This window comes from Lonchura striata, chromosome 3, assembly GCF_050655825.1.
Source record: "Lonchura striata isolate lonStrDom1 chromosome 3, ASM5065582v1, whole genome shotgun sequence".
Taxonomy (NCBI): Eukaryota; Metazoa; Chordata; class Aves; order Passeriformes; family Estrildidae; genus Lonchura; species Lonchura striata.
This window is the reverse complement of record NC_140705.1, coordinates 58002476-58026408: the sequence shown is the minus strand read 5'-3', so window position 1 is coordinate 58026408 and position 23933 is coordinate 58002476. Positions and strand designations below refer to the sequence as shown.

Below are 23933 nucleotides of genomic sequence, written 5' to 3'. Positions count from 1 at the left end.
ACACTGAATGCTTGATGGAGCCAGGAAAGCTATGAGCAAATAAAGTATTGGTGAAAACTTGCAGACCAGAATAACTTATTTATTCCTTTGTCCTAAGCACCACCTATTCTGAATATTGGCTTCTTAAAAGAAAAATGCCCTGTTGTTGGGATATTGTTTTGTGGGTGTGTGGTCTTTCTACAGCAGATCATAAATTACTGTTGTCTGTAACCTAAGGCAAGTGGAACTGTGCCTCTTCCCCTCTATTTAAACAATATCAAATTCTGTACTGTTAGAGAACTCTGTTTTCTATATTGAAAAAAATTAAACCTCAGGATAATTTAACAGGTAAATTAATACTGAGTTCATGTAATACTTTAAGTATCTTTTATGCCATGCTATACATTTTTATTGGGTTTGTTTTTTTTTTTTTTTCATACTAGCCTGATATAATTTAGGCTTAATAGCTGCTGTAAAGTTCCCAGTATTAAACTTTTCTCTGAAACCTGAAGAATGCAGAAAATACTATTAGGGCATTACAAAAATTCTGTCACCTCTAATGATGATGTTAGGCTCTTCAGAGCAGAGCAAACTGGCAAAATAAATAAAAGGACAAATTCCAACACAGGGGAATTAAGTGTGTAGTGGCAAGTGCTCTAACATCAGTTGCCTACTGGGTTCAGTGACTGGTAAAATTTCTGTGGAAAATATTTAGCTTCAAAGGATAGTTAGAATTTTAACTAAACTTCAAAGTCTGTATACATAGGGTTGTGTTTTTGTGACCTTTAACAAAGGTGATCTGCAAACATCTTCATCAAATTATTTGTGCTATAAGTTGTGTATTTAGAAGCTGTAGATCTAAGTTTTCACTCTAAGAATCTAATCTGAATTTGCAAACTGTGTGTAAAGTCATTAGATTACTTTGAAGATATAGAAGACACTGCCTTTCAAGAATTTTATTGAACCAATAAATGGTACAGATTCCCCAACATTTCTGAGCTCTAGGGAAAGGTAATTGCAAAAGGGTTTTCAAAGCTGAGAGTCTCAACTGCTTGATGCTGTGTAATGAGTCAGCCATTTAAGATAAGGAGAGTAGTCTCAAAGCAAAGCAAGTGAAATAAAGTATTGAGAGAAGAGATTGTCATAAAAGGCAGAATCCATTGACAATTTAAAAGCTTTATAGAGAGCCTTGTTTGTTTGGGTTTTTAAAATATTTTTGTTCAAAAGTGGCAAAATACTAAAAAGGTATCAGTTAAGGTGATAAATCATATTGTTGAGGGGATTGCTGAAAGAGAATTAGTTTTATTAGCTGCATTTTACATCCATTAGAGAACACATTGAACTTCAGGAAGAAAATGCAAAAAGGAAGGTGTGTTTGTATAAGTGAATAGATAGACCAAGCATGGATTGTTTGTAGGGGAAGAAGGAACGTCTTTGGTATTTTAGGATGATGTGAAGATAAGGATGATAGTGCAGAGCAAATGAGAAAAAATCATTCCATACTACAGCCAAATGACTTGAGTTAAATGTGTCTTCTGAGAAGCTTAGTTGTAGCCATGAGGAACTGATATGCTCTCTTCATTTCACTGCACCTAGAACATTGCAGAACTTCCTTTAAAGAACTTTCCTTCTACCTTGAAAGCTTTGGAAATACGAAAGTGTAGAATGTACAATTCCTTCACAATTTCGAATGATAGTCATCTTTTCCACCTCTGACTTCATTTGTGCTTTAGTTTAACTTATTTTAGTGCAGTAGTTTCCTTCCTGTAGTTCATCAGACTGCTTGTAGCTGTCTCTGCTTAATCAGCAGTTATTTATAAGGGTGCCTGCTTGACCTGCATGACCCTGCCAAATCAGCCTGCCATGGTTCTGATCTGGCCTGAAATAGAAAGATTGGCTTAGTCTTCAGGGTGTTCCCTTTACCTGCAGAGTGCATGTGTCTGTCATCAAGCTGGGAAGAAGATTGCACATTGTTTAACTGGCAAAATCTAGCCCACTGTTTATCTAGAAAAGTGGAAATAAAAACATCACTGTTTCTTTTTGTTCTTTTTATTAATTTGCTGTTTGTGTTTGCTTTTGTTGTTGTTGTTTTTTAAAGACAGTATACATTAGTAAAAAATAGTGCCTGTGATCTGGTAGCACCTTCACTGACACTCTTGGCCACATGTCTATGTGCAAGGATGCCCTGGTGAACACAGGGAAAACTCATAGGAAAAACTGTTGAGGCTGTTCTAAAAATCTTTTAAATCCTGGCCCAGATGAGAATATAGGAGATGCTCTTGGGCAGCACTTTTGATGTCTCAAAAATTTTTCTGGAGGATGAGATGGAGGTTTGACAACTCCTGCACGAGGGTTCTACCACCCAGATCAAGTCACAGATGATTATTTAACAGTCATTTAAGCTCAGAAGTCATAAAGTCTGATCCTGCATGATATCGAAAGGAGGTTCATTTTAAGTGGTAACACGATAATAGGAGGTGGGACTCTCACTCTGTAAAGCAGAACTCTTTGCAGTGAATTAGATGTGAATGGCAGTGTTTCTACATGTTTACATTTTAAAAAATACTGTCTATCAAAAAACTGTTTCACACAAAACATCAGGAAGATATAAGGTCAGTAATTTATGGTTCCAAGTCTGTAGGTTACTACTTTTTCTGCCCTTTGGTAACACTTTCTAATACTCTGCTTTTTTTGACTCATTACCAAGTCATATGTGTTTCCTCCAGATTTTCTTTATAATACTGTCAACACATTGTGTGGTTTATTCAGGGGAATTTGAAAACTGGATTACTTCCTCTAGGAAGCTAACTGGTATTAATTAATCCAAATGTTTAAAATTATCAAATCAATTCTCATTTGTAAATTATATTTTTTTTTAAATTCTTGTCAGTAGATTCTGAAGAGAAAAAGTATTTTATACAAAGCAATATTTAAGTTTGTAATTTCTCCATATGTTTCTTCAGCACTGTTGAAGGCAAATCCTTCTACATCAACATCCAGAAAGCAATGCAATGAAGTATTTTTATTAGTCAAGAAGTGAATTCAAAGTATGAATTTTATCAGGAAAAAAAGGGTGTTTCAGTTGAAAATCTTATTTGATTATGTCTGCATTAAATTAAAGATGGTTATAACTTGTAGATTCAGTGACACAAGCTCCACCAGGCAAACCATATACAAACATAACTGTATTAAAATAATGGTAATTGAAACTCTGTCTCAGGGAAGCCTTGTAGTAAGATTGGTGGAGAAATTCCTACTGTATTAAAAAGCAGTGACAGAGCAGATAGCTGAGAAATACATTTAAGGTATATGCACTTGATTCCAGTGAGAAGGATTCAAAAGTGTGACTGCAGAATTGTGGTAAGGAATTAAGGACATGTGGAGATACCCTGAGGAGATGATGGTGAATTTCTGAGCCATGCAGGGATTCAGAAAAGAAATATGCCCAACAGGACACGGCCCTAAAGAAAATTCAAGTCAAGCTGGAGAAACCTCAAGCAGAGTAAGTTGGTGCAGGGATGGATCTCAGTTGGTAAGAGCAATCAGTGAGGAAAAGGAGGATCATTTCAGCCAAGTGGCAAATTGAACATCTAGGAACAGCTGGTGGGATGACTCAGATGGTGTTTGGGGAAACCCTCTATTCAGGCTCACAGCCAGGCATTGACTTACAAGGCTTATCCTGCCTCTCAGTTCTCATTTGGTGGTAGAATATGACTGCTGAGGTGAAGTCTGACAAAAGCTGACACGCATTTATCTGTTCTGGTTTTATTCTTTGTGCAGGAAACTATGTTTTCAAATGGAGATTTAGGTGATCTTTTTTTTTAATATAGGTATATATATTTTTTTTCCCAGTCGTGAAACACCAACTATTAAGTATTGCTAGCACTGAAATGGTCACTAAAATAGTTATATGTTCCACAAATTAATGTGAGCATGTAATGTGCACACTTATTTTGATTGTGCATTCATCTATACATGCATGAACATGTGCGTGTGAGCTGAAGGGTATTATCCAGGAGCACTGGCAGAGACACTGTCATATTTTATTCTTCTTCTCTAAAATGCTATTTGCTGCTGGGGATGGAGGAACTGTAATCAAACAGTTCATTTTGTAGTCACAAATGCCACTCTGGTAATCATATATTTATATGGGGGATAGTTTCAAAGTTACTTAGCCCAGATGCAACATTTTTGAATTGTATATGCCTCAATATTTATTTTTTAAAGTTTATATTTTTAACTTGGATCCCTAAAGAGATACCCATATTTTTGTACCTAAATAAAAGTAGCCTCTTTTTCAGAAATTAGGAGCACCTTCAGCCCCATTTGACATGACTGATATTCTTTTGCTTCTTTCATTGTAAAAAATGAAGGTACACACCATGTCCCATCATACACTCCACTCTTGCATTAAAATACTGAAGTTTTTTAATATCCTCTGCCTCTCATTGTCTTCATGCAGTATTATATTGATTCATCAGGAAGGCAGACTGGTTTTGACCTTGATTGGGTGTGACATGTTTGGATTCTACTTGCTTTTACTTCCAAAACAGTACTAAAACCCATCATTTTGCATTCCCTGTTTCTGTGTGAAAGCTTAAGTACTTTTAATTGCCACAGGAACTGTCTGTTTGTTTATTCTTTTGCTGATTTTTGTAAGAGCACACACCCAAAACCTGTGGATGTCATCCAACTTGGCTGAGACTTAGCACCAGATAGACAATTTTTCATATCCAGTTAATGTTACTCAGTGAATTTTTTCAGAATTAATTTTTAACACATTTTTAAGTTGTGAAGCTCTGCTATTTTCTGGCCTACAGGGATAAGAGATATCCAGAAATTTTTAATTAGATTAAAAATAAATACATAAAGGCAAATATAGTATATTTTCCCTTGCCCAAGTCTGTTTCATCCAGGAAGAACTCTTACGTTTTTTCAAAGATTAACAAAACCTCTTGTTAAAATTTACTTTGAAGGCTGTATTTGTAATGATGTAGACATTGTGGGTTACTTAAAATGCTGTGTTATTTTTTGCTTGGGCTTTAGTGTAATTTAAAAAAAAGTTATAATTTGTGCAACTCCTGGTAAACAAGAGTTAATTCATTTCTATGTTTGCTCTCTACCCTCCTCATTTTCTGTCTGTTTTTCCATTTGATTGCATTATGCTTTACCTAATGCAAGGATTTCCATAAGGATGGAAATAACCTCAGTCAGGGTAAGTCGGCATTGCTCCATTTCTCCTGACTGGAGCACTGAGGAGCTGCCCTGTATCTTTCTGCACATGAGTCAATGATTTCAACTCCTGTGTCAAAGGTGGAGGCAAACCCTCTGAGCAGCCACTCTGGGTTTTGTCTGTGTCCATGTGGCACTAACCAAATTTCTGTGTTGCTAGAGCGTAATGCTAATAAGCATCCTAAAATGATAAATATGAATTGGAAATGGGGGTTTTCTCTAGGCATTCCACTAAGCTAAACATGCTGTATTAAGGCAACTAAAATGCATCTTACAGTAGGCTGGTGTCCTAGAAATGACTGGCACTTTTGCACACAGGATTATCTTGCAGATTGAATCAGGCAGTAATGATGCCTGGCTGCGCCTGCACTCTGGAAAGTCTCAGCAAAGCACTCAGGGGAAGTTACAGAATTAATCACTTCCTCCCTGAAGTCCTTATCCACACTGCTCTCCCTGTCCTTACCCTTACCCCATCCCTTTTCACATCCCTCACTTTATTGTGCTGCATCATGGGAGAGGAAAGAATAAAGTGATGTTACCTAAATAACGTTGGATTTTACATTTTATGTAGAGCACTTCTTTGCAGATCTGCTGGTGCAGAAAGCCTAACTTAATGATTCTGAAAAGCTTTTATTTCTTGAAGCATAAATCTCATGGCCTCACCATGATCTTTGTTGTACATGTTCAAGTAAAAATTGATACATTTCACTTCACAGGTAAATCCATAGGCATAACTGTACTTTTATGCATTTACTTTTTAATATATGAGATATTCAAAACACACTTGAATTTACTCCTACTTCTCTAGGTCTAGAAAACCTAAATATATGGTATGTGCCATAGATGTACCAAATTTTTGGTAGGTGCCACTTTTTTCTGAGATGTAAATATTGTCCAAAGACCCAAATTTGGTTATTTCTCTTAACTTGATTGCTTACATTTCCTAAACCAAAGGGAGATCAGTTGTCTAAAATCCAGAAATGGATTAACATGAAACCAGCTAATGGACTTCAAACATTTCCAATTGTGTGTACAATGGAATGTGAATGGGTGCAGTAGGAATACAACAAGAAATCATACAGCTTAAGAGGAGTCAGATTTTGAAGATTGTTGTACTCTGCTAAATGCTTATTCTTACTCTCTGGTCTTCATTATCTGGAACATGTATGAGTGATAATGAAAAAAGTCTTGAGAATAGTTGCATGAAGATTTTTCATTAATAATTCAATTTATGCCTTTAGAACTTACTAGGTAGTTCAGTTTTATCAAAATAGCTTGAGGATAGGGGTCCAATATCACATCATTTTTTACTAATTTCACTGATAGAATCACAGAATATCCTGAGTTGGAAGGGGCCCACAAGGATCACTGAAGTCCAGCTTCTTGCCTGGCCCCAAGACTCACTCCATGTGCTTGAGAGGATTGTTCATACACTTCTTGAACTCAGACAGGCTTGGTGCCGTGACCACTTCCCTGGGGACCCTGTTCCACTGCTCAGCCATCCTCTGGGTTGAGAGTCTTTTCCTAAAATCTAAACTAAACCTCCCCTGACACAACTTCAGGCCGTTCCCTTGGGCCCTGTCACTGGTCACTAGAGAGGAGAGATGAGTATCTGCCCCTTCTTTTCCCCCTTGAAGAAGTTGTACCTGCAATGAAGTTTCCCCTCAATCTCCTCTTCTGCAGGCTGAACAAACCAAGTGACCCAAGCTGACCTCACTCATCTTTCCCTCAAGACCCTCACCATCTTTTTTTCTCTCCTTTGGATGCTCTCTAACAGCTTAATGTCTTTGTTGTTTAACATCGTGGCATCCAGAGCTGCCCCCAGCACTGGATATGAGGCTGCCCCAGCTCAGAGCAGAGCAGGACAATCCCTTCCCTTGCCTGGCTGTGATGCTGTGCCTGATGCAGGGTTGGCCCTCCTGGCTGCCAGGGCACTGCAGGTTTATGTTCAGCTTGCCACTGACCAGAACCCCCAAGTCCCTTTCCATGGTGCTGCACTCCAGCCTATCATTCCCCAGTCTGTACCTACATGCAGGATTGCCCTGTCCCAGATATAGAATCTCTGTTTCCCTTGTTAAATTCCATACAGTTGGTAATGGCCCAGCCCTTTAAATTATTGAGTTCTCTCCAAAGGGCCTCTCTGCCTTTAAGGCCATCAACAACTCCTCCCAATTTATTATCCCTGGCAAAATTAGTATTCCTTTGGGTCCTGCAGCCAAGTCTCTCATGAAGATATTGAAGAGAGCTGGGCTAAGATGTTTCAAAGCACTGGAAGACAAATTATAATGAAAAGTGCAGTTACCATTGAGGCAAAAGCTAGTGCAGCTTGGAAGGTGTTCAGCTAAGAGTGTCCATATTTATGACACATTTTTTTAACTAGAATGTTTAGAATGTCTACCATCATTGTGTACTTAAAAGGCCATTGTCAGCCTTTGATTAAAGAATGGCCGCCTCATAATATTCGATGCTTCTGGGATTCAATTATTAGCAAAATACTGAAATAAAATACCAAATTATCTTCTGGCTTTCATGGTTGAAGAAGAAGGTTTAAAAATTAGATGCTAATATAATTAAAAAAAAAAAAAATCACCATTGGGGAGAGTTGTTGTATATATTATATCCTGAAAACTCAGTTTATCATGAGAAAGTAAACAGGCTCTGGTGTGGACCCTGCAGGGGAGAATTTAAGAAACTTCTCTCATTCACTTTGCCTCAGATGTGAACTTTTCTGCAGAAGCTGCCATTTGAGCTGATTATCAGACAGAGAAGATCCACCATACTTTCAGTTTGGGACTGTTTGTGGTTATAATCATCTGGCCTCACAATGAGTAAATGGGGCTGATCTGAAAACTACAGGTTTTGGTTATATACTCTCTGAAATGAGTCACTCAGGTGATGCTTTTAGTCAAACTTCTTGAATAATTACATTAATTATTTTTGTGCTAATTGTGTTAATACTTCAACATCAGTTATCTACAAGAGTACTGGTGTAGTAGTTTTATTTTACACTGTGAAGGTGACAAAGTTGTCCTCTATCTGCTGGGAGCCTAAAAGACCTACTTTTTCTCTTAATCCTAACGGCAAGTGGTATTCAGGGCAACTGCAGATACTTTCTTTCAAAATCACGCTTCTTAGTATGAAAAGTTGACTAGCAAGTTTGGACTACTCTAGAATAGCAATGGGAAACTGAGTTTTTCACTGCATTTCATGTTATTCTCTTCAGATAGGACACAAGCTGTACCCACTGAAGTTTATAAAGGCTTCTTGGACTTTGATCAAGGACTTCAAACATTCAGTGTCTTTCAGGAAGTATAACTCCTTTGTCAAAACAATTAGAAAATAATGTAGTATGCAGCTATAAGTTTTTGAGGCATAGATCAAGATACTAGGTTGTAGCATGTAAGCATTTCTGTTACAGTTTTTCTAGTTTCCTGGTATGAAAGAATATCATAGTCAAACATCATTGCCAAGGGTATAAAAGCAAAGTGAACTGAAAAACATTAAACAGTTTGTTGTAACACAGTGAACATTATGTCCCATTAAGCAGTTGAGTGAAGTATTTCAGCTCTGTATGCTGTGGCAGACTTGTTTGGGCTTGTTTGTCAACCAGACAGCATTTAGTTTTTCTACTCTGTCACAGATACAAAGTCTTGCTTTCCCAGACTGGGGGAATAATTCAACATAAAGAGATGCAGTCTTTAAATGCATACATTGTCATCAAGAGAAAATTGTACCCAAATGGATACAGGAAGAGTTTGTGTAAGCATGGTGGGAAACACAAAACTGAACTGGTGGGAAGGAATCCAGGTGCTGCTTCTCAGATGTCCCTGGAAGAGGCTGACAGTGTTTAATCCCTCTTGGGGCCAGCTCCCACCTTCCCCCAGTGCCTGCTCCTCTCTGCAGCTCTGCTGCCAAGTCCAGCCACTCTCACTTTGTTGCACTCTCTATGATGTTATGCCTAGACCCCGACCTCATGCTCAGCCCCTTTGCTGCAAATTTCTTGCTTCTGGGAGAATTTACTAGAAGTCACTCAAAGTAATTTCTTCATGTGTGTGATTTGTCTGGATTATGGTTTTCTTCAGGAGTGAAGGATCTGTTTTACCATCTAGAAAGGCCAGTGATAATAAAAAAAACTAGTAGCAAAGTTTAAAGGTGGTAGAAATTCACGCAGCAATACATTTCTTTGTTAATGGGACTTTTTCCTGGAATATGGTTTCATGCTGGTCAGAAATATTTAAGTGCCATAGTAATTGTTTATCTTGTTTTTCTTGGCAAAAACAATAGTTAAATGGAAATCAGCAAAACTTAATACCAGAACCTACATGCTACACAGTATGAATTAGCAAATTTTTAGGAACAAGCAAATTTTTTATTTTTTTTACCTTACGTAGGTACTTAGTATTCCTTTATCAGTTCTAAGTGGCCTTGACTTTGGTGAACATACACAAAGAAGGATGGGCATCTGACCTCTTAGGACATTGTTTTTTTTTACCTGAAAGAAACCAATTTGTGATCTTCACTGGAGTTGATTGATAGGCCAGGTACACATTCTTACCCAAACCAGCAGAGAAGCTGAACAAATTACTTTTTCTTTTGTTTGAATAAATGTTAACGGAGAAGTGCCAGCTATTTCTCCCCTTCTTTTCACAAGGAGAGTAAGAGGCAAATGTTGTTCCTGTATTGCAAGGTTCAGTTTAGAATGAGTTTTATCAGTTGCTGCAGCCTGGTAGGAAATACCTATTGGTGTTGTAATTAGGGTCACTTGTTGTGTTCATGAGCCAACACCACAGTTGCTTCTCAGTTACAGCATATGGTCATGCAGCTCTATTTCTAACAGGATATGAATTTCAGCTCTTGTACTGCCCTTTCTGTTTTCATTGCATCCTTCTGCACTAGCAGATACAAGCAGCGTTTTTTTAACACCTCTTGAGAATGTTGTGCATTTAATAGGAGTGCAGTTGGCATACATAAAATAAAGGCAGCACATTGCTGTACAGGAACAAGGCCACCACTGTGCTGCTGCCTTTGCCTGTGCCAGAGTGCTGAAAACCCAAGCTGGAGCTGTTACTTCTCCTGTGGAGTCAGGATAGTGGCTACTGCTGTAGGAGCAGAAGGGTTGGGAATCTTCGGAAGCCACAGCTGCTGCCCTGACTTTGTACAGGGTCTGAATTTCAGGTTGGGCAGGCAGCTTTACTGTAATGTACCCTAACTGCTAAGATCCTCTGCCTAAACCCCAGATCTTGGTGTGCTTTGAAAAGTGAATTTGAAACTTATAATAAGAAGATATTTTAGGGTGTGATTTTTGATAAACTACAGTTAAAATCTTTCACTAGGTCCATCATCATTGGCATCATAATCTGATTGACAGCACAGTCCTCATGTTCTGCTGTTTGGTATTTGGTTACCTTTAGAGAAAACTGACAAGTGTTCTTAGGAGTCCTCAGGGTTATTTATGACTCAGAAATGTAGTTACTGTGTGGGTTCTCACAATAATTATTTTTGCTATTTGGAGAATACAATAGCATCCTAGGGAGGATCAAAATGAAAAGACCTGATTAAGAATGGGGAAGTATAAATCTATGTGGTCTGTTTTTCCTTTCATTTAGACTGACTTTGCAGTTGAATGTAGACCCCAATACGCTCATCTTACTGTGGTTCTCATCATGCTCTGTTTTATTTATATGAAGCCCTGATGATGTCACTGGAATGACTCAGTCTGAAATCACAATCAGGCTGTGAGCTTTTAAGCTTTCTAGAACGTAATTTCAGAAATATCATGAAACTGTGACACAGAAGAGGAAGACATACATGCTAAAGGTAGTGAATAAAGTGATAGTTGTACCAAACAAGCACAATATATGGGCTAGATTTACAACCTTTTTTTTCTGTTCTCTTTTCCATATTATGGTAATTAAAACAAAACAAAAGGAAGAAACACATACCTAGATACAATAGAAAAGAGCCTACTAGCAACAAACCAAGATGTTTTCACAAGAATTGCTTTAACTAAGTTTTACTTAGTTGTTTTTACCCTATGTTTCTGTAATATGTATAAAATAGTGGGGATTTTATGGTGCTAACTGAAGGCTAGTATTTAATCCTTTCATTTAAAAGCAAATGATGATTTTTTTAATGAAGTAGATATGGAAGTTAGTTTCAGTGCATTTATCATAATTTTTACTTTATTGAATGTTTATGGTTATTTCACAGAAGATTCATGATTCTCACAAAACATTGAATTTTTTGTGATTCAGTTATAATATTTTTTGTGCTAAGTGAAATATTAGGCAGTACTAAATGCTGTTTGTTGCTTCTATTGAGAGTGAAGTAAGGAAAAGAAAGTTGGGAGTCTGCAGTAAAATTTGCAACTAATTGAAGGTATCCAGAAACTATGGAAATCCTACATGAAGACTTTCTGCCTATAGTATTCTCTGAGTTCATGAGGTTACTGTTTCTGTGCCTATTGGAATATGTCACTGATTGCCAATGTCTGCTGCACTTGTAATGAGCTGCCTCATCACTGCCATTGATAGCAATAGCACATACTTGCCCAGCATAAATATTAGAAAGATGTTTGGAAAAAAACAAAACAAACATAAACTATGTCAGCATTGATTTGACTTCATCTTTGGATTACGCTATTGGTTTAAGGGAATCTAATTTCATACTGTTCTAGAAGAACAAAATTAATTTAGAATCTAGAAGTTGTATTAGGGAGTTTCTTCCTATTTAGTACTGTACATTCCTTGCCTTCCCATTCTGCAGAGGAATTGTGTTAGAGCAACTGGAATAAATACAGGCAAAATCTTTTAAATGCATGTTCAGCTTGCAGAGCTTCTCCTGAATTTCACTCTCTGGTGTAAGGTGTGAATGTGCTGAAGGAAGTGAGGTGTTTTGTATTTGAAAGTGTATTGTATTTTTCTCATTGATTATGAATTGGATTAAGACAAAGGGGGTTTTCCTAACAATTTGTGGCAAATCAAAATGATTTTATCTTACAGGTGGTGTTTAAGACCAATATTCTTGTTACTTCCTTCACTACTAGCAGTGATATTTTGTGAACTCTGGAATATACCTATCAGGTTTATCTGTTCAAGGGCTGGAGATCAAGCACTAAAATTCTTGGCAGTGAGAAGTATTAAATAGGACTATTTTGGAGCCTTATGCTATGAGAAAATTAGATGGACCTGAGAAATTTCAAACTTCTGAGATTCAGTAAATATCACTCTCAAGAGAAACTTTCTAAATGTGTGCAGTTGTGAGTACTCTGTTTTGCAGTATGGATGAGTGAGCAATCTCCTAACTGCTTATGCCACTATGGGATGAGTAAGTCTCCTGAAAAGCAACATGCTTATATGTGTTTTTCCAGTTATTGTGTAGCTGTCTGATATACTGAATGAACTTCTCTGGGTTTTACTCTAATTAGTTATTTACAGAGTGTGATTTTCATTACCTCTTTCAGGAGGATTCAGAGGCTTCAGGAGGTTTCACAGGCTGATAGGAAAATTCAGGTTGGAAAGAGCTTTGTTTTCCAACTTCCAGCTTGGCCAGCTGGAACCAGATGAGACCAGGTTTTCAGGATTTTATCTCCATATTCAGAGATTACAGGTGACTTGATCCACTGCCCTGTAGTCCTCTGAGCAAGAAGACATTCCCATTTCTGAGACATTTCTTATTTCAGCTTCTGCCCATCGTCTCTCATCCTCCAACCATGCTGCTGAGGAGCCCAGCTCCATCTTCTTACTGGCCTCCCTATAGCTGCTAGGAGGCTGCAGACAGGTCCCCATGAAGCCCTTTCTGCCCCAGCCTCAACCAGACCCCATCCCTTAGCTTCTCCTTGCAGGGCAAGCGATGCATGGCATGGATGCTGTTCACATAAGGTCCTCTGTATGAAATATTCACATTGCACATTGCTACCTACCTGTGTGCTAGTAGCATAGTGTTGGAATTTTTAATAAAAACTCTGGGTGAGTTCTGGCACTATCATTAGCTTGCTCTTTCATTGGAGTAGGGATTACCTTCACTGTGTTTCAGATGTCCCTGGGCATGGTCTGCAGTCATCTACTTATATAATGATGAAGCCTTGAAAACTTTTTTGATTAAAAATATGAATAATATATGACAAGGAATATATTAAATGTGAACAGTATTTAGTCACAGCATGGTTCCTGGGCAAATTTGAGATAACACTGTCTTTATGAATTTTGTCCAATGTTTCTTTATTGTTTTGATGGTTGTTGGTGTTTTGGTTCTGTTTTGTTTACTGAACACCCTGCTCTGAATATACTTGTCACCTCTTCTGCCTCATACCATTTTAATATATTTTTGGATGTCCAGTACATGTAAAATTTCCTGTGAGGAAATACCTTTTTCTGCTTTTTCTTATACAGCAGAATATATCTGTCAAAATCAAGATCCAGTCAGTTTAATTAGAATGGTGTTCCCACAGGGAAATAAAGAAATTCTTCCTGTGATCAGTTGTAGACTTGATGAACCCAGTACATCTTATGCTTCTTGCAAAAATATTGCTTCTGGGAAAAAAATTTTGCTAGGAGGTGCTAAGTGCAGGAGTTTATTGAGCAGAACCCAGTAAGAGCAAAATGTTTTGTGTGCCAAGGAAATATTTCCTCCTTACAAATATATATGCTAAAGAATAAATTTTAAAAGTGCAGCTCTGTATTTCAGATGAGAAATAATGACCATCTGAAGCATAATCTCAATGATAAATGCTTGTTTCTTTCACTGGCAAAATTCTCATTATTTTCCATGTTGCAGTATTAGGGCAGGAATGATGATTAAGATCCTGGTTATGTTTAACTGAACTATAAAGAAAATAATTTTTACTACCATAAAAAAAATAAACAGATATAAGAATGTAAGAGCCTAGCAGACCTTTAAAATAAAAATTGTCCAAAAGCAAAGTTAGCCTCTCACTTCTGTCTAAAGGACAGCACTAAGTATCATAAATGCTTGAAGTTAAGCCTCACTTGCCCCTGGCAATTAGGGATAAGAGCAATTATTTGCTTGCAGACCACCACTGCATTTCCCTTCATTGCAGCCTCCTTTTTTGCAATTCTTCCACTGGACTTTGAAGCTCATTTCTGTTGAGTGGGCAAGGACATAGGTGGTCAGAAGGCTGCTTTCCCTCTTCCAGGGCATGGACTCTACTCTAGCTGCCCCTCAAGAAATTTGCTACTTCATTATCCTAACACAATGGCGCACATTTGCTTTTTGTCCTTTTAAGTAATATAATCACTAGAAAAATTCTGTTACTTGCAGAGGGGTGTCTGTGATTTGCTGCAATGGAGGGGACTGTTGAAGGCAAACAGTTGAGACAACACTACTTGTTCTACTCTTACTTGCTTACTGTGGTGTTTCACAGAAGGATGTCAAGTCACCATTAAAAATACTAACCAATTCCTAGACATGTACATTTCAGTTTGAATAATGTCCTGTATATTTTTGCCAGAGTCATTCTGCTCAGATCAATGTAATTCCATTGAGCAGGCTGGTGTGGTACATGAATGGCTGAAACTTGTAAATGAATATGCATGGTTATTGATTATGAGCTGTATCCTAGGACTTTGGGATGGAATGATATTCAGAGAAAAGACTCTGATTTGTATGTATGATGGAGACCATCATTCCTAAGACTTGGTTTCAGAGATTGGATTGTCTTCAATCAAATTGTAGATATGGGGTTTTTTTACATTTTTATCTTCAAAACACTGGACTTCAAGTATTTTTAAAAGGTTTTAATTATGCACCCTCCCCCCCCCCCCCCATTTCATAGTATTTTCACAACAAAGAGAAGAAATAGTTACAGAAATAGTGCAAGAGTTGCAAAGTCTCATGCTTAATGATTAGGTCTGACAGGGAGAGCAACATTATTGTAAACAATAAGAAATAAAACCCCACAATTTATTAATTGACAATTTTCCCTTCATACTCAAAAAATGATAGGGAACATGTATTTAAAACCTGTTTGGTTATGTAATTAAAGACTGGTCTTATTACGTGTAAAAGAGGAGAAATGAAAGTTTGTATGGATATGGTTGCAACTGGAATATGTAACTTCTGAGTTGTCTTAGCAAAGACAATACTGTCATGCAGCCCAGGACACAGCACAAGCAGATTCTTCCTGTTTCTTTCACTTTTCCAGATGCCAGTCAGAGGTTTTTCCCACCTTCTGGGTACATGCTGTCTAGATAATTCACGTGTTTCTTCTTTCCGCCTTATGTTTCTTCCTTTTAACCCAGATTTTGTCCTTTCCCTGTCCTGAAACAGAGAGCTACGTCCAGGTGCCCTCATGGGGATGAGAGGGAAAGTAGGGATAGATGCTGAGCTTGCAGTTTCTCTATAATGTTATTTGAAGCTGAAGTCGTTATGAGCAGTAAAAATTTGATTTTTTTCCCCTGTATTCCCCAAGCTGAAGCATGTTCAGCCACTCTTTGTTGGAAAAGCTTGTGTGTAGTCTGCTTAGTCTTTCATCAAGGCTGTGAAGGTGGGTTGTTGGAGAGTCTGAGTGCTAAAATTCAAGTGTATGTGAGAATTTGAAAAGGCTTGTAATTTGGACAAATTAGGATAGATTTTTTTCAGGGATATCCAGAGCTCTTGCCAAATGTGCAACTCTGAAGGTCCTGGTTATTCATTCATGTATTAAGAAAAAAGCAAAGGAGCAGCCAATTTAAAATTAAGACTTTCCATCACAAATAGCTTGTAGATGGATTGACAGAAGTCCTTTTATTTCCACTGACTTTTTAAAGCACTGTTTGCCCTAAGTTATAAACTTGTTTGTAGTTCACTGTCTGTAGCACTTTATCAGGTAGTTTCTTTACTAGCTGTGTTTATCTTCCCATGCGTGAGCAATTACACTGTATTCCAGACCTAGATAGCACTTAGTTACTATAACAGAGTTGTCTGTAGGAATGAAGTTTTTACTGGATCAGATCCTAATAGAATTGCACTTTGTAGCTCACCAGTCTGCCCTGAAGTTTTAGCAGCCTCTTTTACCTTTGACTGGCTGAACTGAACACCACAGACAGATGTATTATTCCTATCACTTTGAGGGCTCATTGACTGTTTAGGCTATTTGATGTTCTCAGTGGGCTATTTGGTTACTTGAGAATAAAAGTGCCTGAACTTCAAAATGGTTGATCCCATGCAGCTTTCATGAAAATAATCCACAGGTTGTGAATGGGTTTGATCAGAAATGGTGGTCAAAGTTTTTCCAAGATGTTCATGTAGGACAGACAGCACAGAGACTACAAGAATGTGGATCTCAACTATCATTTTCAGGGAAATCTATTTCTGTTCAAGACATTGCCCAATTTGATTTCCTTGAGAATCCCTCACTTTTGGATAGTTAGCATCTCAAAATGCTGTCTGATGTTTGTTGGACAGCTTGTTTCCTTTCTGTGTGGTGCTCTGTTTTTCATCTTACAGCATAGCAGGATATATTATTTGGTGCCACAAAATTTAGTATTGCCTTAATCCTTTCTACCATGTCTATGTTTTTACTGATTTTGAGCTGTTGTGTTGTTTTGCTCTAGTCTTTTTTATTTATATTAGAGTTATTACAAGATTTGTTACTAGAAACAAATATAAATGTTTAATATAATTATTGGTGAATATTCTGAATTCATGAGCAACATACTAAAAATACCACTATTATTAAAGACCTTTATATCCTGATTTAATCCATTGGACAGTGTTTACTCAGTTTATCTCCATTAGTTTTATTTCAGTAGATTCTAAGCTTTTCCATATCCAAATCAAGGTTTTCCCCATTCTTTTTATGCTAATGAATTCACTTAGCCATAGAGAATGATAATTTTACTACTGTAGTATAAATTTGCTCCAAGCAGCACATTTACTGCAGTGCATTTACGTTTCTGTGTCTTATGACAAAGAAACATTAAACATTCAAATTCCAGTGTAGTTCTGATATTTTTGCACAAAGTCTCTCTCAAAGGTTGTAGTGCATAATGTTATGGGAAGTCCTGTAATGTCAAATAATATTAGCAAATCAACTGCAAATCAGTGGTGACTGTTCCAGTAATTTGCCTGCCTGACAAGGTTGGCTTCAGGAAAGCAACATTCTCTATTGTTTTAGGAGTTCATGCAAGCACCATAGAGTGTGTAAAAGTTGAATCAGAGCCTGTGCTTTCCATTTTCAGAGACCTGCTACCTTCAAACTGATTTCATAGCTATTTTTGTATAACTGCTTTTTAAGTACCTTTCTTGACTGCAGAATGACTGCTTGAAGCCCTAAGTAATAAAGGTACTTGTAGACATACTAGTACTGATCTAGATTACCTATAGATCTATAACCAACATTTTTATAAGTATTCTTTAAATTATTTTGTTTAAATTATTTGATGTGAGTACTGCTTGTACAAAACTAAAGACTTCTGCAAAAAATTAGACTTCTTTTCAATGTGGCATGTTATTTTTTTTAAATTTGACTTTTTTTAAAGCTATAAGGGAGTGGGCCAACAACACACAAAGGTTATTGCACAAAAGGTTTTCATGTCATGTCAATAGAAAGAATGGCTGCAGAACGTGTAAATGGCAACATGCAATGGGCTGTAAAAAATCACCCAAAATATTTGTTTGGTTTTTTTTAATTATAGTCATTGCTGATGATATTGTAGTAGGTAGTTTATAGACAAAATGATGATTTCTTGTCAGTGTCTTTAAATACTAATGTCATCAGGAAAAATTAATGTTTAAACTGGTGTGCCTATTTATTAACATAAATTATTGAAATAGGAGTGCTACATAGGATAGTTATTCTTAGTAATGAAATTTAGTGGATTTTCTAGATTTCTATTTGATTTGTCAGTGTCCATACCATCTCTTTAAGCAAATAATTAAGGAAAATAAGTAATTATAAGAAAAAATGGCAACTAGAGTCTGATCAGTTATATCAGGCTTTTTTCACCTTATCTATTGGTGTGTATAAAGATATGTGTATATAAACACTTAATTTCACTGTCCCCTGTGCCAAATGGGTGAATAAACAGACACCTGCAGAGCAGAAAATCTGAATCTTTCAGACTGAGCTGAAACCATTGCACATGATTAACTCAAATGTTGGCTATCCTGATTTTAGCTAAAATCTTCTCTGGGGTGCTGCTTTTAAAAATTAATTATGTGTGCCTATAATGGTTTTCCTAAATGGTGGTGGTTTAATTTCTGACTATATTTGTTTGATTGTGGATACTATGCAAGTGAGTCATATGTGAGTGATATGTTTACATCATATGGAGATTAAGACATCAGTCAGTGAAGATGAAAATAATAGTGCAGCAGCACAGGCAAATACACAGTAAACATAATATGCAAATACATTAATTGATTAGTTATGAATGCATTCTGCTTCTGCACATGTGGAAAAACAAAATACAATTCATCCAGGCAAAATATGGTGCACAGCAATTTAATTTCAGTTTGGTTTACTTTTAGGAAATAGGAGCAAGTATGCTGCAAGGACTGGAATTGCTAAAGATGCACAGAGACAAAAAAAAAAAAAAAGGTATTTTGGACATATCTTCCAGTCCACTGCAGAACTCATGTTGTTGTTATTAATTTCTCCAAATAACCAGGGGAAGCTTTTCTGATCCAAGCGAAGCGCAGTTAGGGGCAGTGCAGTTATGCTCAGGCCATGTCCTGGCTTCTAAGAATCAAGACTAAGTCACTGCACTGTGCTCTGTTCCTTCCTGTGAAAACCAGAGCACAGGAGAGTGGGGGATAATGTGAATCTGGATGGCTCAGGAATATCTGATGTGCTTGTGGGAATATGGACACAGCAGGGCCTTACCTTGGGTTTAAGGACTGGAAGTCTCCCAGGTCCCACGGTACAAACGTGCTGTGACAGTCTAAGGGCTGCTGTGGGGTGCAGCCAACAGCCTGAGTTAATCTGGCCCTGGCTAAATTTTTGGTTTCCCAGATTTCAAAAAATTCATCTGCTTGCACAGTCCACAACATGTGCATCCAAAGAGTCTGTTTGCTGAATGTGCGTGCAATAAATTGGCTGAGAACAAAAGAAGACACTTTGATTTGTTCAGTTTATACTTTATTGTAACCTGATACTTTTAAAAAATGTGACCTTCTTTGGCTGATAAATTGAATCATTCTTTGTATCTTTCTAAGTAGTGGCTAGATAGACACACTGTCTCTTAGAAGTGCAGGAAATCAGTTCTTATCCAGGGAACAGACTGGTGCTCAGTGGTGGAGTAGGCTATGAGAGATGTGTAGGCCTAGATCCCAAATCTTGGAAATTTAGATTAATGGACACAGTCTGTTACTGTGACCATATCACTATCTCTAATAAAGTACATTCAGTAGAAGCACATATCTGAAAGTTGCACTTTGACAAATGTTGTCTTTTACTTTAAAATATAAAAATTTGATAAATGCATGAGGAATTTAAAAATATATTCCCATTCTTTATATCAATACTGCTAAGTCTTGTTGTCAACTGAGTAGCAATGGCTGCTGAAAACAATTTTTCTCTCTTTGCTTTCATCCTTTCTTTTATGCAAAAGACTATAGAGTTACTATTAAAGCTAGAAACTTAGAACAAATATATACTTTAGAGCTACCACCAAATGTAATTTTTTTGTTGGGGTTTTTTTTTAAAAACAAAACTTTCCTGGCATTGTCCCATAAAAAACATCAACTGGTACTTTAAAGGACAAGAAATGAATTTGCTTTTCCCCTGTGCAATACCCCTAATTGGAGTAAATCACCTGTTATGGAAGTGTTGATTAAATGATGTAGCTGAAAATATTGCTCCTTTTCATAAGCAGTATCCCTACAATATTGCTTTCACTGTGCAAGATTCTCTACAGCTGCTTTAAATTAAAACCTTCCTTAATGAAGATAGGAGTTATATAAAATATTTTATTGAAAGCATTAGAGAATGTATGCCATACTGCTCATCAAACAAAATTTTCCACTGGGATGCTGTCCACTGCATTCTGTGCTGTGTTTTCATGTAACATTGAAACATTGCAGCTGTTTTGGGACCCTTTTCTGTATTTCTAGGCAGATTTAGCAGTACGTCATAAACCAGGAAAACAAAATAAGACAAAAAAGCTCTTTGGTGTTTTTAGTGCAGAGCTATTGAAACCAAAGAAAACAAAAGAAGGATACTGAAAATGAGGAGCTGTGAGGGAGCTGAATTTCTCTAAAGCAAGAAACAAAATGAATCTTCACATTTTTCATTCAGCGAGACTCAATCAAGATGTTTTTATTAGACATGTGACCTTGACTCTGTTGTGACTCTGTGCATGATCCTCCTTCTTTGTGTTGCCTTGAAGCAGAACCCAGTATTGCCACCCTGCACTGTCCCATGCCCAAGCACCAGGTGCTTGATGTGCCATCTGCTGCTGCACAGTACACACCTGTCAGCAGGATAGCAGACATTCGAAAAAGTGTGTATGATGAACATTCCATCAGCATTTCATAACTGTCTGAAGATGCATAGGTGGTTGTGTTCATTGATCCAAATAATTTGTTCTAAAGGTCTTAAACTAAATATGTCCAATTACATTTGTCTTTTTTTGCCTAATCCAAAAATTCTTGTAGAAAAGCAGCCTGTTGGTGATGCTGTAGTAGAGAAAGGGTTTGTAAAAATATGGAGATATTTCCAGCCAGTTAAAAGAAGCTACTTGATTAAAGGTATCTTCCCTGCAACATTTCTTACAGATGCAGAATCATACTGTCAGAGTCCTTGTGTTTTACAGAAACAGAAATTTGAATTTGACCTCTATAATTTTACATTTACAGCATATAATAAAAGTGAGCTTTTTTATTCTCATTTCAGTAGTGTGTATTACTCTGTTGGCCCCTGTAGGGGAATAATATATGAATCTTCACAAAGGGTATTTCATATCTGCCTTCATTTTACCAGAGGAAAAAATATCTGTTCAGGTGCTCTAGTGCTCTGGCTTAATAAAATTGAAAGTACTGCATATTATCAGAAATTTGAATATATTTCAGGCTGATCTAGGAACACTCCAAAAATTCTTAGCATCTTTATATATGTTTCGTGCCCTTTGTACAACAGATCAAATATATTATTGAAAGCTAAGTGGCCTACATATCTATTCAAATTCATTGCTTGCTATTTCTTCCACTTCCAGTTGCAAAGCTGAAGGACGTCTCTGTCTCACAGGAGTATGCAGTGAACCCAAGTGGTTGTTTTTAAAAGCTGTTTTCCTTTGTATGTGTGGCAACCTAGAGAAGGTCTGTGCCATTCAACCATTTTTACTTACTGAGCACTATGTTATTAAAAAGCACTGTGACAAAGCTACATCAATTTTTGCACACATCTTTTTGCTTTAGGAGATCAGCAGTGTAGCTGGGTTGTCACGGTCCCTGGATGAATTATTCAAGCTCTTGACATCAGAGATTTCTGCTAGCTGATTGGCTGGTGCTGGGATAATAAAATCTTTCCACAGAAAAACAGTAGAGAAAGATGATGGCAGTGAGACCAGCAGAACTGCTGCTTCCAATACAGCTGGCTTTGTCTGGCTGTTGCATCTCTGCAAGAATATATAAGGATGTTTTTAAGGTTTGGCTTCATGTGAATTCTCAGATAAGAGATGGTGGAGGGATTTTTGTAGGAGGCCTGCATTTCCAGTGAGGGAAAGAAATTGGATCATTCTTGAAAAATTACTTTTGACTGTATCCTGAAGAAACGCTGCACATGAGAGGGGTAGAAGCCACTGCAGCAGCATCCACAGCAGCATCCACAGCAGCAGCAGCAGCAGCAGCAGTGCCTATGGCTCACTATAAAGGTGCTGGTGCCAGAAATGTCCTGTCATTGAATGTGCTTCCTGAATTCTTTCAGTGCCAGCAGGGTAAGTGATGCAAATACAGAGCTGACAGTGCTTGTGAATAGGGAGAGTGTAAGGAGCTGTGTGACACACAGGTTTTGTGGGTAAGCAGTGGAACAAACAGTACCTGTGCAGAGAATTTAATCAATGAAAATAACACAATTGCTTCCCGGAAATTTTTTAAAAGGATATTTACAATGGAATCTTAAAAATCAATGCACTGCTTGTGTTGAGACATAGATTTCACAGTGGTAAAATCTGTTCCTTTTAAGCCTATACAAAACAAATGGTAGAACCAAGGAAACTTTATTTAGTAGTTCCAGTTGGGCTCATAAAGAATATATTGCTCACATAAATTCCCTTGAAGTAGGCTATTTTAGAAGTGTTATTTCTGCTGTTTGTTGGTATGACTGAAACTCTTTGTGTCTTCTGCTTGTAAAGTGTCTTCTTTAGAAGCTGGAAGCTGGTTGTCTGATTTCTGATTTTTGTCAGAAAGCTGTTTCTTAAATCACCAAGATGCACTGGAACTGCAAATTATGGAATCATTTTCACTCATTTCATTGATGAGAAGTTTAACTTCTGAAGGCCTGGTTTATTTCTTTTGGTATGCCTTTTTGTATCAGGATTGCTGGGGAGTTTTATGAGTTATAGAGGTGTGAATTAAGGCAGAACTGGATTAATTCTCTGTGTGTTTGATCTCTTCCTACACGTATTCACACACAACTCAATAAAAGTGTGCAAGTACTTCCATGGAAATTAATTTGGCTATCTATACAGGTAATTGCAGAGCACAGCTGACATTTACTGTGTGTCAAAAGGAAAGCTTGTTCACTGCCATGCAGTGAGAAGTCTGTTTTTCAGAATGTAGAAAAAATTGTCACATACAAAGTCAAGACAACTCCCTGCAAAAAAATAGTAAGTGTGGAATGAAGCATGATGCAGTATCTCAGTGATATTTTTCATAATTTGCCCATGACTGCAACAAGTAGATTTTGAGTATGTAATAAATTTTAAAAACTTGTGTAATCCTGCCTACCCGATGATATCAAAGGAAACTATAGAATGCAGATTTATTTTCTTAGGCATAAAGTGGGATAATCTAGTAATAGATGCTGGTGAGTGTGAGTATCTTTTTTCCCTCTTGTATTTCTTATATGTGAGATGGTATTTATATATAAAGGAAATATGCTTGAATTATAATGCACAGACATTTTTGGGAGCTTGTATATGACCGCTGACCAACTGAAGATAACATTTTGACCTATGAATTTTGTGTGGTGATTTCTATGGCTATATACCCCAACTGTGAAGCAGTATTGCATGAGTGTAAACTAGGGAGTTTATTGCTAGAAATGAAATAAGCTTTTACTTACCTATTCCAGAACTTTAATGGGTGTTAAGAGATATTCCATTTTAATTTTACAGATGTGGAATAGGAAAAATGTTGTTCAGTGCTGCCCAAGTCACTAGCAAATGCAGGAGCTACAATTAGACATTCCAGCTGTAGGTTTTGGGATATGTGCATATTCTTATGAGAAGTAAATATCAAACAGCAATTGTATTTCTTTGAATTTTCTGTTGGGAAAGGAATGTGTTCATTCAGAACTGATCATGGTAATAACTTGATTTGTTTTTCCATGAAATTGATATTTCATCCTATTTTTGAAAGAAAAATCTCTGTCATAAATACTTGAATACTTCTGCTGTGAAATTATTCCATGTGTCAAAACTGATTTCCCACAAGAAAGGGTCAGGCCCTGGTGAATTGCTTATAATGCTGTGATGCTCTTCCCTCCACTGCTGTGACCCTTGCTGCTGAAGCTGGAGGAGCTGATTCGGGAGCTATTTTTATCTGTGCATCTGGCAGCTGTC

The 23933-nt window shown here is 37.2% G+C and overlaps 1 protein-coding gene across 34 annotated transcripts in view; it reads left to right on the top strand.

Annotated features, from left to right (window-relative positions):
* The window catches only part of SYNE1 (spectrin repeat containing nuclear envelope protein 1), a 290639-nt gene that overhangs the window by 25077 nt on the left and 241629 nt on the right, over positions 1 to 23933 (top strand). The window contains exon 1 of one of the 34 annotated variants that reach the window (XM_085576588.1): positions 21992 to 22085. The exons of the other annotated variants lie outside the window; for them this stretch is intronic. Coding sequence (XP_085432714.1) covers positions 22007 to 22085 — 79 coding nt within the window. The 5' untranslated portion in view covers positions 21992 to 22006. Of the gene's footprint in view, positions 1 to 21991; positions 22086 to 23933 lie in introns of those variants that run through there. 34 annotated transcript variants of the gene reach the window in all.